Source organism: Pararge aegeria, chromosome 9, assembly GCF_905163445.1.
Source record: "Pararge aegeria chromosome 9, ilParAegt1.1, whole genome shotgun sequence".
Classification (NCBI taxonomy): Eukaryota; Metazoa; Arthropoda; class Insecta; order Lepidoptera; family Nymphalidae; genus Pararge; species Pararge aegeria.
Window position 1 is genome coordinate 11,981,202 of NC_053188.1, and position 13,764 is coordinate 11,994,965.

General features: G+C 32.3%; 1 protein-coding gene across 4 annotated transcripts in view; it reads left to right on the forward strand.

Annotated features, from left to right (window-relative positions):
• LOC120626328 overlaps nt 1-13,764 on the forward strand; it is a 150,222-nt gene that overhangs the window by 131,147 nt on the left and 5,311 nt on the right. For 2 of the 4 annotated variants that reach the window (XM_039893815.1, XM_039893816.1), the window contains exons 6-8: nt 5,901-6,059; nt 7,723-7,779; nt 11,155-11,221. In XM_039893815.1, the coding sequence (XP_039749749.1) occupies nt 5,901-6,059; nt 7,723-7,779; nt 11,155-11,221 (283 nt within the window). Of the gene's footprint in view, nt 1-5,900; nt 6,060-7,722; nt 7,780-11,154; nt 11,222-13,155; nt 13,680-13,764 lie in introns of all 4 variants that reach the window. The other 2 variants (XM_039893813.1, XM_039893814.1) reach the window with 2 other exon arrangements.

Sequence of the window (13,764 nt, forward strand, 5' to 3'; positions counted from 1 at the left end):
GGACGGGTGCAAGTATAAATTTTGAGAGTCTTATTTGACTTTTACCAATCGTCCGTGCCTTGGAGAGCATATTAATATGTTGGTCGTCGGTCGCCGTCATAATGATGAACAGCGCTGTTAATTAAGAATTGCAGTAAATCATCTTAGCGCGCTCATTTTTATTCTCAGGCCCCTCTCAACAGAAAAAATGTATTTACTATTATAGCAGATAAGGAGGATACCTTTCTTTAAGTATGTCTTACTCTTCGAAAAAAACATTTTTTCTTTGTAAATAATAGTATTTTACAAAAGAGAGAATAATTATGCTAATAATGAAGATTAGTATGAAACATTTTCACTCTAGAATCGAGATGAGTTTAAAATGCTTTGCTCGTACCTAATGGGTTGTAGAGATCAAATATCAATCGTCAGTTGTAAAAGCAAGTAGCCTGTCAACCTGTGAGTTAAAATAGAGAACACTCTGGTTAATTTTGAATTTTTTGTTTTTAATGGATTATTCTAAATGGAAATTTTAGCGTTTTTTTAGGAAGGCTAGTTTGTTGCAATGCAATTTGGCACATATAAAGTTTTCATTCCGGAGTTTATATGATTCTTTCTATCCTGAAAAACAGCGGATCCCGCCTTTTATAAAATGGGAGGGTGAAAATCCTTAAATAATATAAATCTTAGAGTAGTATCTATATCTGACTGATCTATTGTTGTTATGGTGTACCTATTATTATCACTGGACAGTCTGTCACTTTATTTTTGTCTCCAATTGATTAACGCCATTTTGGCGCTATACGGTGTGAAGCTTATTGATTTGAATTACTACTATATATAATGGAAGTTAGAGGTAAGAAGGAAACTCTCTAGGTATGAGTTTCTGATAAAATAGCTTCAGATTATGGTGGCGCCAAAAGTTATTGTTCTTAATTATCTTTTTTAGTTTTACAGCAAAATAGTTCCGTAAAATGACGAATAAAATCTCATAAAATTAAATCACTCTACATTATTTCACAGCAGTTTTGTAGGTTATATTTAGGTTCCACGTAAACAGTTTAGGTTTTTTACATAGCAGTTTACTAAACTAAACTACGCAGTAGAAAGGTAAAATTTTTCAACTCTACACACTTCGATAAGTAACAAAATTTCACTCAAATATCGTCATAAACATTATCGAATCACAACATAGGATTTTCATTAGTAAAACTAGACCATACTCACCATATGCTTGTAAAAATATCCCTACCTCTTTCTTACCTTACCGCTGCGCTGAGCGCTTTTGAAGCATTATGACTTTGTAGATCCCTGATATCAGTAATAAAACTTTATATTGGCACATTGTTGTAGCTTCTGCCAACATTCTGTCGATCGTAAATCCCTAACGTCTTGTATCGATAAGATTGTATTGTGTACTGGGTAAAGTAAATTTCAATATGCAAATACCTCCTTTAAAGTTTGAACTGTTCCAGTTATTCAGACAAATACTTAATGATATAATAAAAATATATAGTAGGTTTGACCACTGATGCCTAAACTAAGTATTGATATTATTCGTATTATAGTCATTAGCAAAATATGTTTACTATTTATTAAAAAAATATATATTTATTGAGAGAAAATTAAACAATAATAATTAAAAAAAAATTCAGGTTTTTCTCATCGATCAAGGTATAACACAAACCAAGGTTCATCTTCTTAAGGCACTACACCTTTTCCACAACTTCAGCCCAAAGGGTAAAACGGAAACCTATTGCTAGAGCTTCGGTATGATGTATTTATTTCTGTTTTCGCTATAATAACAAATTCTAAAAAACAGAAGAAAATAAATAAATATTACGGAACCATTCATGCACTGACATGCAGTTTGTTCTACTACTACTGTTCTTTTCTGCACAACGTGTATGAAAAATTTCGTGATACAATCATACTAATATTCGCATTTAAACACCGTGATTTATCATAATATAACCTCGTTACCCTTTTAATATATTTAATCTGCAGTAAATCTAAGCAATAATCAAAATCATTGAAGTTTATTGTACCAGTCATTAAAAAAGAAAACATTGATTGCTGCATTAAGATATTTGGAAGCTGCTAAAGCATTAAGTACCTACCCATAGGAATGTTTTTTTTCTGTTGCTGTTAAATAAATTTAAGTCATAAACATGGTTTAGTATTGTTACGCAGTAATTAGTTACGTTAACATTTGGAAGGCACTAAGGTTAAGGAGTGACAAAACACTGCGTTAATATTCTGACGTTATGCTGCGTTTATTAATAAGGGTAATAAAAAAAGCCTTCAGTACTTTAGCGTAGTAATTTTAGTTATTTAGAAACCTAATATTAAAAATTACTAAAACAACTGCTACTATAAAACTGTTACTCGGTTCATAATATGAATTTAATTGAGTTAAACTTTGGACTTTCAAATATTACGCTACACAACAAAGGATATCTGGGCAAAGTGGTGCTTAAAGTTGTGAAACTACAAAAGTTATTTCTCGGAGAACATTTATCACGTTTACTGTAGTAATATTTTCAAAGCTATGCTACTGACATAGATTACTTTCTTTGTACGCTGGTTACGTAAGAGTTTATTTAGGTCTGTTTTCCATTCATATTAAAACCTGCATTAATTTGAATGTTGCTAGGCCAAGTCCAGTCCGCCCGTGTTATTAAAATATGGAGGTAATCCGTTTTCCTTGGTTATACAAATGTACGATGTGAATTTTATATGATAATGTTACAAAATTATATTTTAGGAGAAGTAACAAATTATAAATGTTGTTAACATTATTTTTTTCCTTTGAGATAGCAATGATATTTTATATTTTCAAAAATTTTGAGAAATTTTTATCTTTTCGAAAAACCAAAGTATGACTGTTAGAAAACAGTGCCTACTAAAATCTTAACATGGGCTGCAATTGTCTATTAAATAAGGAGTATATCTATTCCTATGGAAAATTACTGCGTAGTTATAGTAGTAGAAAGTTGTTAGTTTAGTGTTCAGTTAAGTTTAAAAAATAAATATATATATATATATATATATATATATATATATATGTATATGTATATGTATATATATATGCTTCTTAGATTATATATTTTAACTATACGACAGTAAGCTTCACCATTATCATTTCAACCAATTAACTTCCACTGCTAGACATAGGTTTTTTGAAGGGAATTCCAAAATCCAAACTCCTAGGCCGCTAGTTTCCAGCGGCTCCCGGCGACTCGATGTTTTTGATTTGATGCCGTCTGTCCACCTGGTTGGAGGCCGACCAACGCTGCGTTTACCTGTGCGGGATCGCCATTTTAGCACCTTGGGGCCCTAACGTCCATCGGCGCATGGACATACAACAATAGCATGTTTTAAAAATTTCTACTATTATAATACTACTAGCGGACCCCCGCGACTTCGTCCGCGTATGAGTCAATCGAGAAGCTAAAATATATCTGATGCTAACATCATAATCATCGGGGGTAGCTATGTACCTACTATTATTTTACGTGGTATTGCAGTTGATACATACATACATACATACATCCATCCATCCATACATCCATCCTCACAAACTTTCCCATTTTTAATATTAGTAGGATTACCATCCTTCGATCGTTGTCCCATATGCCTTGCGACTAACAGGTATTTGTGAAGAGTTATGTTCTTTATCTCCGACAATATTTATCAGATCCTTATTAAAATAGGACCGTACCTACATGTTTGATAGTATACACTTTCGAATAAAAAAAGAATTATTAAAATCGGTTCAAATTTAACGGAGCTATGAAGTAAAATTGATAACGATTTTCATCCCATTTCCCGGAGTAAACCTATTGTATATCGAGATAAAAAGTAGCCTATATGTTGACCCGGAATATCAACTACCACTATACCAAGTTTTATTTGAATCCGTATAATTGTAGTTTTCACGTGATGCCCGGACAGACAGACAGACAAAAATTAAATAAAAATCTGTTTTGGACTCTTATGATTATAAAGCATCCCCCGGTCAAAATTTTCAAAATATATTAAATGTACAGAAAACTTCCAGTTACAGATTTATTATAAGTATAGATAATCCTAAAGAACCATACGATAAGATAACTGTATAAAAGATTTAAATTTGCGGCATTTCGCATATACATTGAACTTTTAGTTTTGAATTAGTAAATTTCAAAGTATTTTGAAACGTACCAAAAACTGGTTAAGGAGAAGCTTATACGATCGACCGACGGGTGTTTGGTTCTGTATACCTAAGAATCGTGCCACTCAGTTCTTTCATTAAACCAATAGCATGAAAATGGATCTGTTACGATAAACGTCAAAAAATCGATACCTACCTACAAAACTCAGGAAATCCACCATCAATCACTCCGAGTTAACGAAAAACGCTAAGGATATCTGCATCACAATGAGGTTTTATAGGCACGAATCAATTAATCATAGCTAGTACAATGCTCGCCCATTAACTTCGCACTTGATAAGGGAATAGTGTGAATAGACGAGAGGACCATTTCTGTACTACCCGGAACCTAACTCGGACGTTCTAAAATTTATAGACCTATCATTTTCACATACATTGTCATTACGGTAATGCCTTTTGTGAATTCCATTTCCATTTTCTTATTAATCTCATAGAAAATTGTGATTTGTAAGGATCCCTTTTAAAAATCCGATTTCGAATTAAATTTTACTGTAATTCTATATTCGAATTAAATTTCATCGTAATTCCAAATTGTTATTATTCCGATAATCTTTATCTTTATATATATATTTCTTGTGTGCGTGTGTATGTCACTGAACTCCTCCTAAACGGCTGGACCGATTTGAATGAATTTTTTGGTATGCGTTTGGGTGGCACCTTGGATGGTTTAGATTCACAAATCAGCCCGACAGATGGCGCTGGAGTCCGCTAGTTTATATATATTTCTTGTGTGCGTGTGTATATCACTGAACTCCTCCTAGATGACTGGACCGATTTTAATGAATTTCTTGGTATACGTTTGGGTGGCACCCTGGATGGTTTAGATTCACAAATTAGCCCGATAGATGCGCTGGGGTCCGCTAGTATATAGATAATGAAGCCCAGCACCAGAACTGAGCAGTGAAGTGGGTCAACGCTCTGACTCCCTCTTTTTTATGAGAAATAAGGTTTGTGCCTAGCAGTGGGACATTGGTAGACAAGGGATGCGACAGCTTTACATTTGTGGTCGATAAAGAGTCGTATTATATACACATTATATTAAATTTATTATTCCTGTGATTTGTAATAAAGTTTTTCCGTCCTGTTACTTCATTAACTTTGTTATTGTGAAATTTGAGAACAATCTTACGAAGATAAATGTCTAGACTCTAGCTGATAAATGACTCTAAAAGTATTAAAGTTAAAAAATTATAAGATAAGATATCTTTGCTGAATATATTTCTTAAGTGTTGACTTAAGACTTTCATAAAAATTGTGATGATCGTACATTTATTAAGGTAATTAGAAAGTTTGGTTTTTATTTTCTTTAGCGTACTGTGATCTTATTTTATAAAATTTAGATGTAAGACCCGTATAACATGTTCTTGATGTCTGCAAGTAGTTGGCATACCTACATAAAAAAATTTAATTTTATACTGTTTATTAATTAATACATGCTTGTACGGTTAGTATTTTTAAAATATAAAATAAAGCTTAAAATTAGTTATGTATCTAAAATTATATTTTAAAATCATTAATACTAGCAATATATGCCATTTTATTGTTTAATATTAGAACATAGATATAATAAGTAGATATTATATACTCGTCAACATATTTCCAACGTATTGTACGTTTGTAGAAAGCCTGTTTTTGTCGTTAAGATCTTCCTGGTTTACGGGATGTATCCCGTAGACTAGTGTAATAATATGAAACTTTCCTTCAGGTTGACACACCGGACAGCGTGCTGCAAAGTGGCTTGGGCCTAGGCCCTGGCCCTGATACAGCTCTAAGGTCCATGGTTGACCCCAGAGACTATGATCGCCTCCGCTTCTTTCAAATGAGTGCCGCCCAACCAAACACCTTCGAAGAAACGATTCATAGGGTGAGCTTTCGTTTTCCTGCAATGAACTGCGTATGAGAGACTCTGTTATGGAAAAAAATTATCATGCTAAATGAAACAGCGATTGAAATTTAAAAAAACGTATTTGTATTAATAGATGAATAACCATTGTGTTATCAGAAGAAATTAGTTGTCAGCTTCCATTTTATTCCAGTTTATTACATATATGCTAAAGCTAGGGGAAGTATTACAGTCTCTCTCAAACCATCAGCGCAGGAAAACTTTTCTGTTATGCTCTGGATGGCAAAATGCTTTTATTATTATTGAGAATAATACAATGAAAGGTGCATATCACTTAAAAAAACCTATAATATTTCTCAAACAAGCATCATTTTCTGGCGCTTCTGTTTAGCAAGCTTAATAAAATTTGCATACTTTCAAAATGTATGGGTATGTTTTATGGATACGGAGTCAGTCACAGTACAATTTAGGTTAATTGTTAAAAATTATAATTTTGCCAACAGAGTCGTAACAGAATTCAAAATTCAAAATTTTAATTGCATACTTACGTTGGTTTATACATTTGGTATGCTCAAAGAAAGGAGGTGGATCTATATTATTTTTATCGCCTAAATTATATTTCAATTTACAATTTTGATGTTGTATAACTATAACACAATTTTCTTTATGTAAAATACTGTGAGAATAGTTTGAAGCACGCATTACTGCACTTGTATGTTGTAGAATTGCACGAACTTGCACGATACCTTTTTTGAACGCATGGAAGCATGCTGTTATGTTTTGATTATAAAAAAATATAAACCTTTAAAACCAACTTGGAGTTAAGCCTCATTTTTTTGTATTATTTAATGTCTTGTTGGTAATAAAAGGCATTGTGGAAAAAAATACTGAATCTATTTAATTAACACATTACAATGAAAAGTTTTAAAAATGTATTTTATAAGATTAGACAATAACTTTTAAAGTTATTTACGAAAGTATTTATTATTTTAAGTTTAAATTACATTCAACTTAAATTACATTTATCAAAAAAAATCCCTTAAAATAACCTATGTACCAACAAAATAAAACTGAATGAAGACTTACATGTCTTTGATACCACGGGCACCGTCAGCGAGGCTAATATGCTTGTGCCAACTAATTATTTGGCTAAGGTAACTGCCAGCTTTAGGATCACCGATGGACTTGACAATTCTGTTGACAATTCTTTAAAAAGTGCTCGAGCTCCGATCTCCATGGTCCCCAAGGTCCCAAAGTTTACTAAAGTGTATTTAGTTGCAAAATAAATAATTTATAATATATTAAAATTACAGAACTTCATTAAAATAAACAAAGAAACTTATTATTAATTGTTATAGTTTGTTAGTGTTATAATCTATCACTTGCTACTTAGTCTTTTTCTTTACTTGCAGCTTTTCGTCTTAATATATTTTTGTGTGTTGTGTTTTATAATTTTTCAAATAATGGTTAAGAGCTCGAAAAGGGCTTAAATAAAAGTCTGTATTTGGTAATGTATTTATTAATGTCTTAGAATAATTATATTACATGTGCTTTGTGTTTTTATTCCCTGCGTATTTAGCCATTTTAACAATTTTGCGTCAGTCTTTTTCTTTTATGATTCCATCATTTTCATGGTAGAATTATTTTTTTTCTTATATAGATTACGATCTTTTTTTTGTTTCAGTTAAAAGTTCAGGAAGCCATGAAGAAAAAAGATAAGCTAGCTAGAGAACAAGAAGAGGTAAGTTATTGTTTTTTTTTCATTTTGAAGTTTTAATAAGAAATTAGCATCGATCCATATCAACACATTACCGGCCCACTACATAGCACGTGTTTTCTCCCACAATGAGAAGAGGCTGTGTACACCACGCTGGCCCAGTGCGGATTAGTGGACTCCACACACCTTTGAGAACATTATGGAGAACTCTAAGCCATGCAGGGTTTCCTCACGATGTTTTCCTTCACCGTTGAAGCAAGTGATGTTTTTTGCTTAAAACGCCCATAACCTAGAAAGCTAGAGGTGCGTTCTGGGATTCGAACTCGGCCCCCCGAAAGTGAAGTCGAAGTCCTACCCACTGGGTTATCACCGCTTTTACTTTTACAACATTTCGTAGGTAGCTTAACAGTTACGATATGTTATATACGAAAAACCGATATTAAAACATCTTTTTTATTTCGGTGAAAAAATATGAAGGAACTTTAGAGATTTGAATTGAATGATTTTATGTAGAAAATTATTACAGCTGCCTCCTTGAAACAATTTATCTATAGAAATACACTTAATTTGTTTATAATTTGAATATTTTGGCTTGCGTTAAGACCAAGTATATGTTGGTATGACAACGAAACTACTCTGCAACACGCACTTAACTATTTTTTTTGTCTTTATATTTACCTACCCTTAGTTAAAAAATTTCCATTTCTCTCAAAATTGTCATAAATTTTAGCAAACACTAAAATAATTATTTCAAAGTCGTAATTGTTAAAATAAAGATACCTTCACATTACGTTAATTATAATTACCTTTAATCTTACTGTGATAGGCATGTGAGCTGAGCATCGGCTAATCATGCCCTAATCTCAAGCTAAGCCTATTAAAGACACTTGTATTGCTTCTCTACGAAACTTTGGAAGCCCTTTACTGAGTATATATATCGTTCGGCTTTCGCTCGTAAATCTACTATTCTTGAATACCAAATCGCCATAAATACAGTGCAATTGAATGCAAAAAGAAACCTTAAAGCCACTGAATAAAAGTCAGTCGCATTATGGTTTCATATTTTCACAGTATTGCAATTCAACAGCAGTGATAAACAATTTCGCTATAATATGGGAGGTTTCAATTGCGAACGCAATGCGAAATCTGATATTACCCACTCGTGTTTCGTGGGGTACATTATATTTTAATACAAAATAATCTTAATCCATTAAGCGAAAAAATTAGTGAAAAAATGTGTAGGCTCTAATCTGGCCCTAGGCGTGCAAAACTTGAGAAGAAGCAATATCAAGCCTGAAAGTGTTATCTTATATTATATCTAAACCTGTTATCTTTATGATAGTTGAGCTATCACTGTTATACTAGGTAAATAGGTAAGCGTAGAAATAACGAGCTAAAACGCTATTTTGCTCCATGACATGAAATCTCATTTGCCCGAGCAGAGGCGCAAATCCTCTCCCATTTGCTAGCGTGCCGGTTCAGTAACAAAACGTGCATAAATTAACTTAACGTTCAATACTTTTCTACTTACGCGAAAGTGGTCGTTTTATTACAGCCTCTGAAAATTTATAGCTGTGTTTGGGAATGCCTCGACACAAGCCCTAAAGCAAAATATTTTTACTGAACTTTAATATATTTGTATACGTTCTGTATACTGAATCAATACTTATACCTAAAACCTAATTATTTATTGTTATTTTGTACGAGCATCTTGCTCAAGCACAATTTATTTCATATGAATATTTTATGTTTATTGTAGTTTAGGTTCGTAAGTAGTTTTTAGATTTAATTGAAATAAATATCATGGACGCAAAAGTATTTAGAGTAGGTATCTCTGACTTATTACAAAAACTAAGTGTTTTATTTTTTCCTCAAAATAGCCAATTAAAGGTTTATTCGTAAAAATCAAAAAAAAAAAAATTGTCCTGAAGCTATTCTTTAATTAATAATAATTATTATTATTTACAAACATCAATTACTTGATGATATTGTCGTAATTAAAGTCTTAAAACTATCTAAAAGTATAAGGACAAACTTAAATAAAGTCATTTATAAACTTTCGAAACTATAATATTATTTAAAAAAATTATAAGTATTTTAAAATCAAACCGTTCGTATTATATTGCATCCATAATAAAATGATGATGTCAGAGCTAACAAATTTAAGCCCTTTTCATTATAAATTCCTGCAAAAAAACTGATCGCTTCGGCGTTCAGTGGTTATGCAAATTAGGTAGGTACCTGTCGTTAGCCTTAAATTATAACGTCATTACGAAAGAACTTTATGGTCCTTTTCGCGTTATATACTGTAGTAGGTATATTGTACCTAAATGGTGATTTTATACCTACTGTAGTAGGTATTATAATCAACATTTAGGTCTTTCAAATAACATTTTTTGTGCCAATTTTAAAGAATAATGTCTTTAAAATAATCAACATAAATTAATAAAATGAAAATTATTGATTGTATTATAACGGTATAATAGATTCGTTTTTAATAGACAGCGTTTACGCTAAGTTTCTATTAATAATACTGATTTGGGAATAACTCGTAATAATTATCAAGCTATTCAAATCAATAGAGAAAACAGTTAATTTGGCCACTTTAATTGCTAGGTTTAAGGTGTATGTAAGGGTGTTCTGTATGGATGCTTATATATGTCTGCACATTCAGAAACTAGAATCAGACTTAGAAATAGAATTAGATTAGAAGAAAAAAAAACTTGCATTGCAATATACGAGACTACATAAAATAAGTAATTAATTTAAAGGAAATTGTATACAATTTTACAAGAAACTACCAGTTGATAATATCTTCGAGATGTCTCTGAAAAAGTTCAAAGTTTGTATTAAAAGTAAGCATTTAGGAAAGTCCTATTATAGTATTAAAGACTACGTCAACGATAAAAATGATTGGGTGTAAATTATTGCTCTAACCAGGTTGCTTCTTTAATAGTTTTAAATGAACTAATAATGAAATAATAATGAAAAAAATAACAACCGGCTATGTTTGTTGTGGGTTTCTTCTTAGACCAGGGATCGTTCGGAACCCTCGTAACTTTAGTTTTTAGTTGATGAATTTAGTTATCGCCATCAACTCACTTCTATGTCATTAGAAGTTTATCAAAAGTGCAATCTATGTGCCTATTTGAATAATGAAATATTTGACTTTGACTTTGAATCAGAAAGCTGTTATGCACATCAAACAATTATTCACATAGGTATTAATTACCTCTGTAAGCGTATAAATATTGATTCTCGTCTTAAATAGCATAAATTCTAAGTTGCACAGATGAGACACAATAACATAATCTTCTTTATACAAGTACACAATAAAAAAATTTAATACAAGATACTGATCTAGTTCAGTAATAGTGTATATATTTGATATTGTTTCAGATATTACGGGACATAAGACACGGTCTTATGAATATGGGACGGGATGGTGTCCGCGGCCCTTTTGGAGGTATGTATAATGTACATGTGTGGATATTCTGAACGTAATATCAAACATTTTCTTGCTCAACATTCTCTTCTATAAAGCCTTAATGAACAGATTTTTAATATCATAAGGAATAAAATAATTTTACGTAGGCATATTACCAAAGGATATTGGCCAAATCAGGGCATTTTATTTCTTAATTGTACACTAACGAAAATTTTACCTTAATCTTTATCAAAGGCGACATAGCTTTAGAAAGTTTGGCCTGCAAAATATATATTTTTTTACTTTACTTTTATTTTATTTAATTTATTCTGGCCCGGAAACAGGTTCATACTACCACAACTATAACGTAAGTTATTAATGTGTTTTATAGCTATATTTTTTCATAAATGAAAAAACAAAAAGAAATATCAATAAAAAATTAAATATGATTGTCTGTCCAGTCAATTGTCTATTGCCAGTCGTTTTCGCGCAAGTCACTGTGCTTATCATAATCCTCACTAATTTCCCTACGTCCCTTGTACTCAGTATGGACCCATATAATATACCGAATTAAGAACATCATTCAACCACAACATTCATTCAGCCATTATTGCATGCAATGCATTGTGCCCAGAAACAGTGAAAACGCCCCGTGCACGTCTCAGTTCACACCCGCGTAATATTGTTACCTCACTAACTTTTCCCATTTTCCCCATTTTATGGTAAATGTTAGAACATTAGAGGTAAAATTATTACTGTCAACTGCTAAATGGAGTAACTAACCGTCTGTTCCAGAAACACTACTAAAGTGGATTGGTTGTTGATGCTTCAGCATTAGTCGTGTACATGGTTTCTGTATCTTATATCTATGTTCTTAATTCTGTGAAATAATGTAAGCTCCATACAAAATCGCCCGATCTCCTTTCATGACTACCTTATAGGATCTCATTCGTATCAAAAGGTTTTAATTAGGACATGTATTTCACTTCTAAAGTTCTCATTTAGTCTAGTTTCTGGTAAAGTAATATTCTATTCATTACGGCTTCATGTAAATTGAGAAATATCATGTTAACTATGAAATATTATATCTTAAAAAATTATAGAAAAAGGTTATTATAAAAGTTCACAGCAGTGGTTTACATTTTCAAATTTATCATGTTTTCAAAGCTGCATAAAATCTTAGAAAATATACATGAAGCGAGATATAAAAGAAGTGGGAATATTAAATATTCTAAATATTAAATATTCATATTCAACAATGGGAATATTAAATTATACTAAAAAAATGCTAACCACTGCTGTCTAAATGTCTAAATGCCTTGAAATATTTTGACTGTGTTTTTTTTAAAGCTACTTCTTTTTAATTTATGCTTTCGTATACGCTCAATGTCAAAATATTTAAGAATCTAAAATAAGTTATGATTTATTTTGAGGCATGTTGCTTGCACGATGTTTTGACACTTAATTTATTGGTCAACGTTGCGGAATGCTTATTCTTGATAATGTTCAATGTCTATTGATTTATCGTCCGGTATCGCATTTCATTCGTGTGCTTTCGATGTGCATTTCTTCATCAATCATGAAATAATTGTGTATGTAAATAAGGAATTATAAAGAATCCACTTATGTGAATACCCAATCATTTCTCGAGACAAACGACTACAAATAAAATATAATAATTATGTTGCATTCAAAACGACCGACAGGTAGTGAATTCATCTTCATTCATCAAGAAATATGTTTAATTTGCGACAAAATGCTGAATGCATGATTGTTTTTGAAAATGTTTTGCATCAACCACGCACGGCTTCCCGATGTTCGTAAACAGCTTATTCGCAGTGTTATCAGTGAAAGCGCAAGTTTTTTAAAGGGAATTAACGGTAAACTTTTTTGGCAGTTATGTTAGCACGTATATTTTTATTTGCACTATTAAAAGCTACGCCATGCAAGCCTAATTGAAGACTCGTTTACAGACGATACGTATATGTATGACGATGAAGCGAGAGGTCTGTCTGAAAGAGGGCACTGGTATGACGAACCGCCCTACGAGAGCGATCCTGAAGACTTTCTGATGGGAAGTGGAGCGCCGGCAGCTTCATTCCAAAATGGCCGTGTTTGTTTCACACTTAATCTTCGAAACGAACCAAGAGGTGAAGGAGTTATATCTCTAAGAAGCGCCGGTGATATAAGCTTAGCAAGAGCCCCTCGGAGAGGATTAATAATCCCGCAGAGCGGACCCTACCCGACCACTGTGATACCCTTGCGAACTGCGAGAGATAGGGAAAGCGGGGATTACGCCGCATCCGATATCCAATCTATAGGATCGAGGTTGTCGGGCATATCGTTAGAATCGAGTCGATCGGAAAGAGATTGTAGAAGAGGCTACAGGCAAATGTCAGGTTATCGGATAGGCATCGACCCTTTATCGCCAGCGTCATCGGATTACGAAGATCAAGAAAGCGAAACCGATTCACAACATATAGCAACTGTACATAAGGTAATGGAAAATTATTATAAATTAGCATGATGAAATTAATAAAACTGAAATAAATTTGTAATTCATTTATTTTTTCCCAATTTTT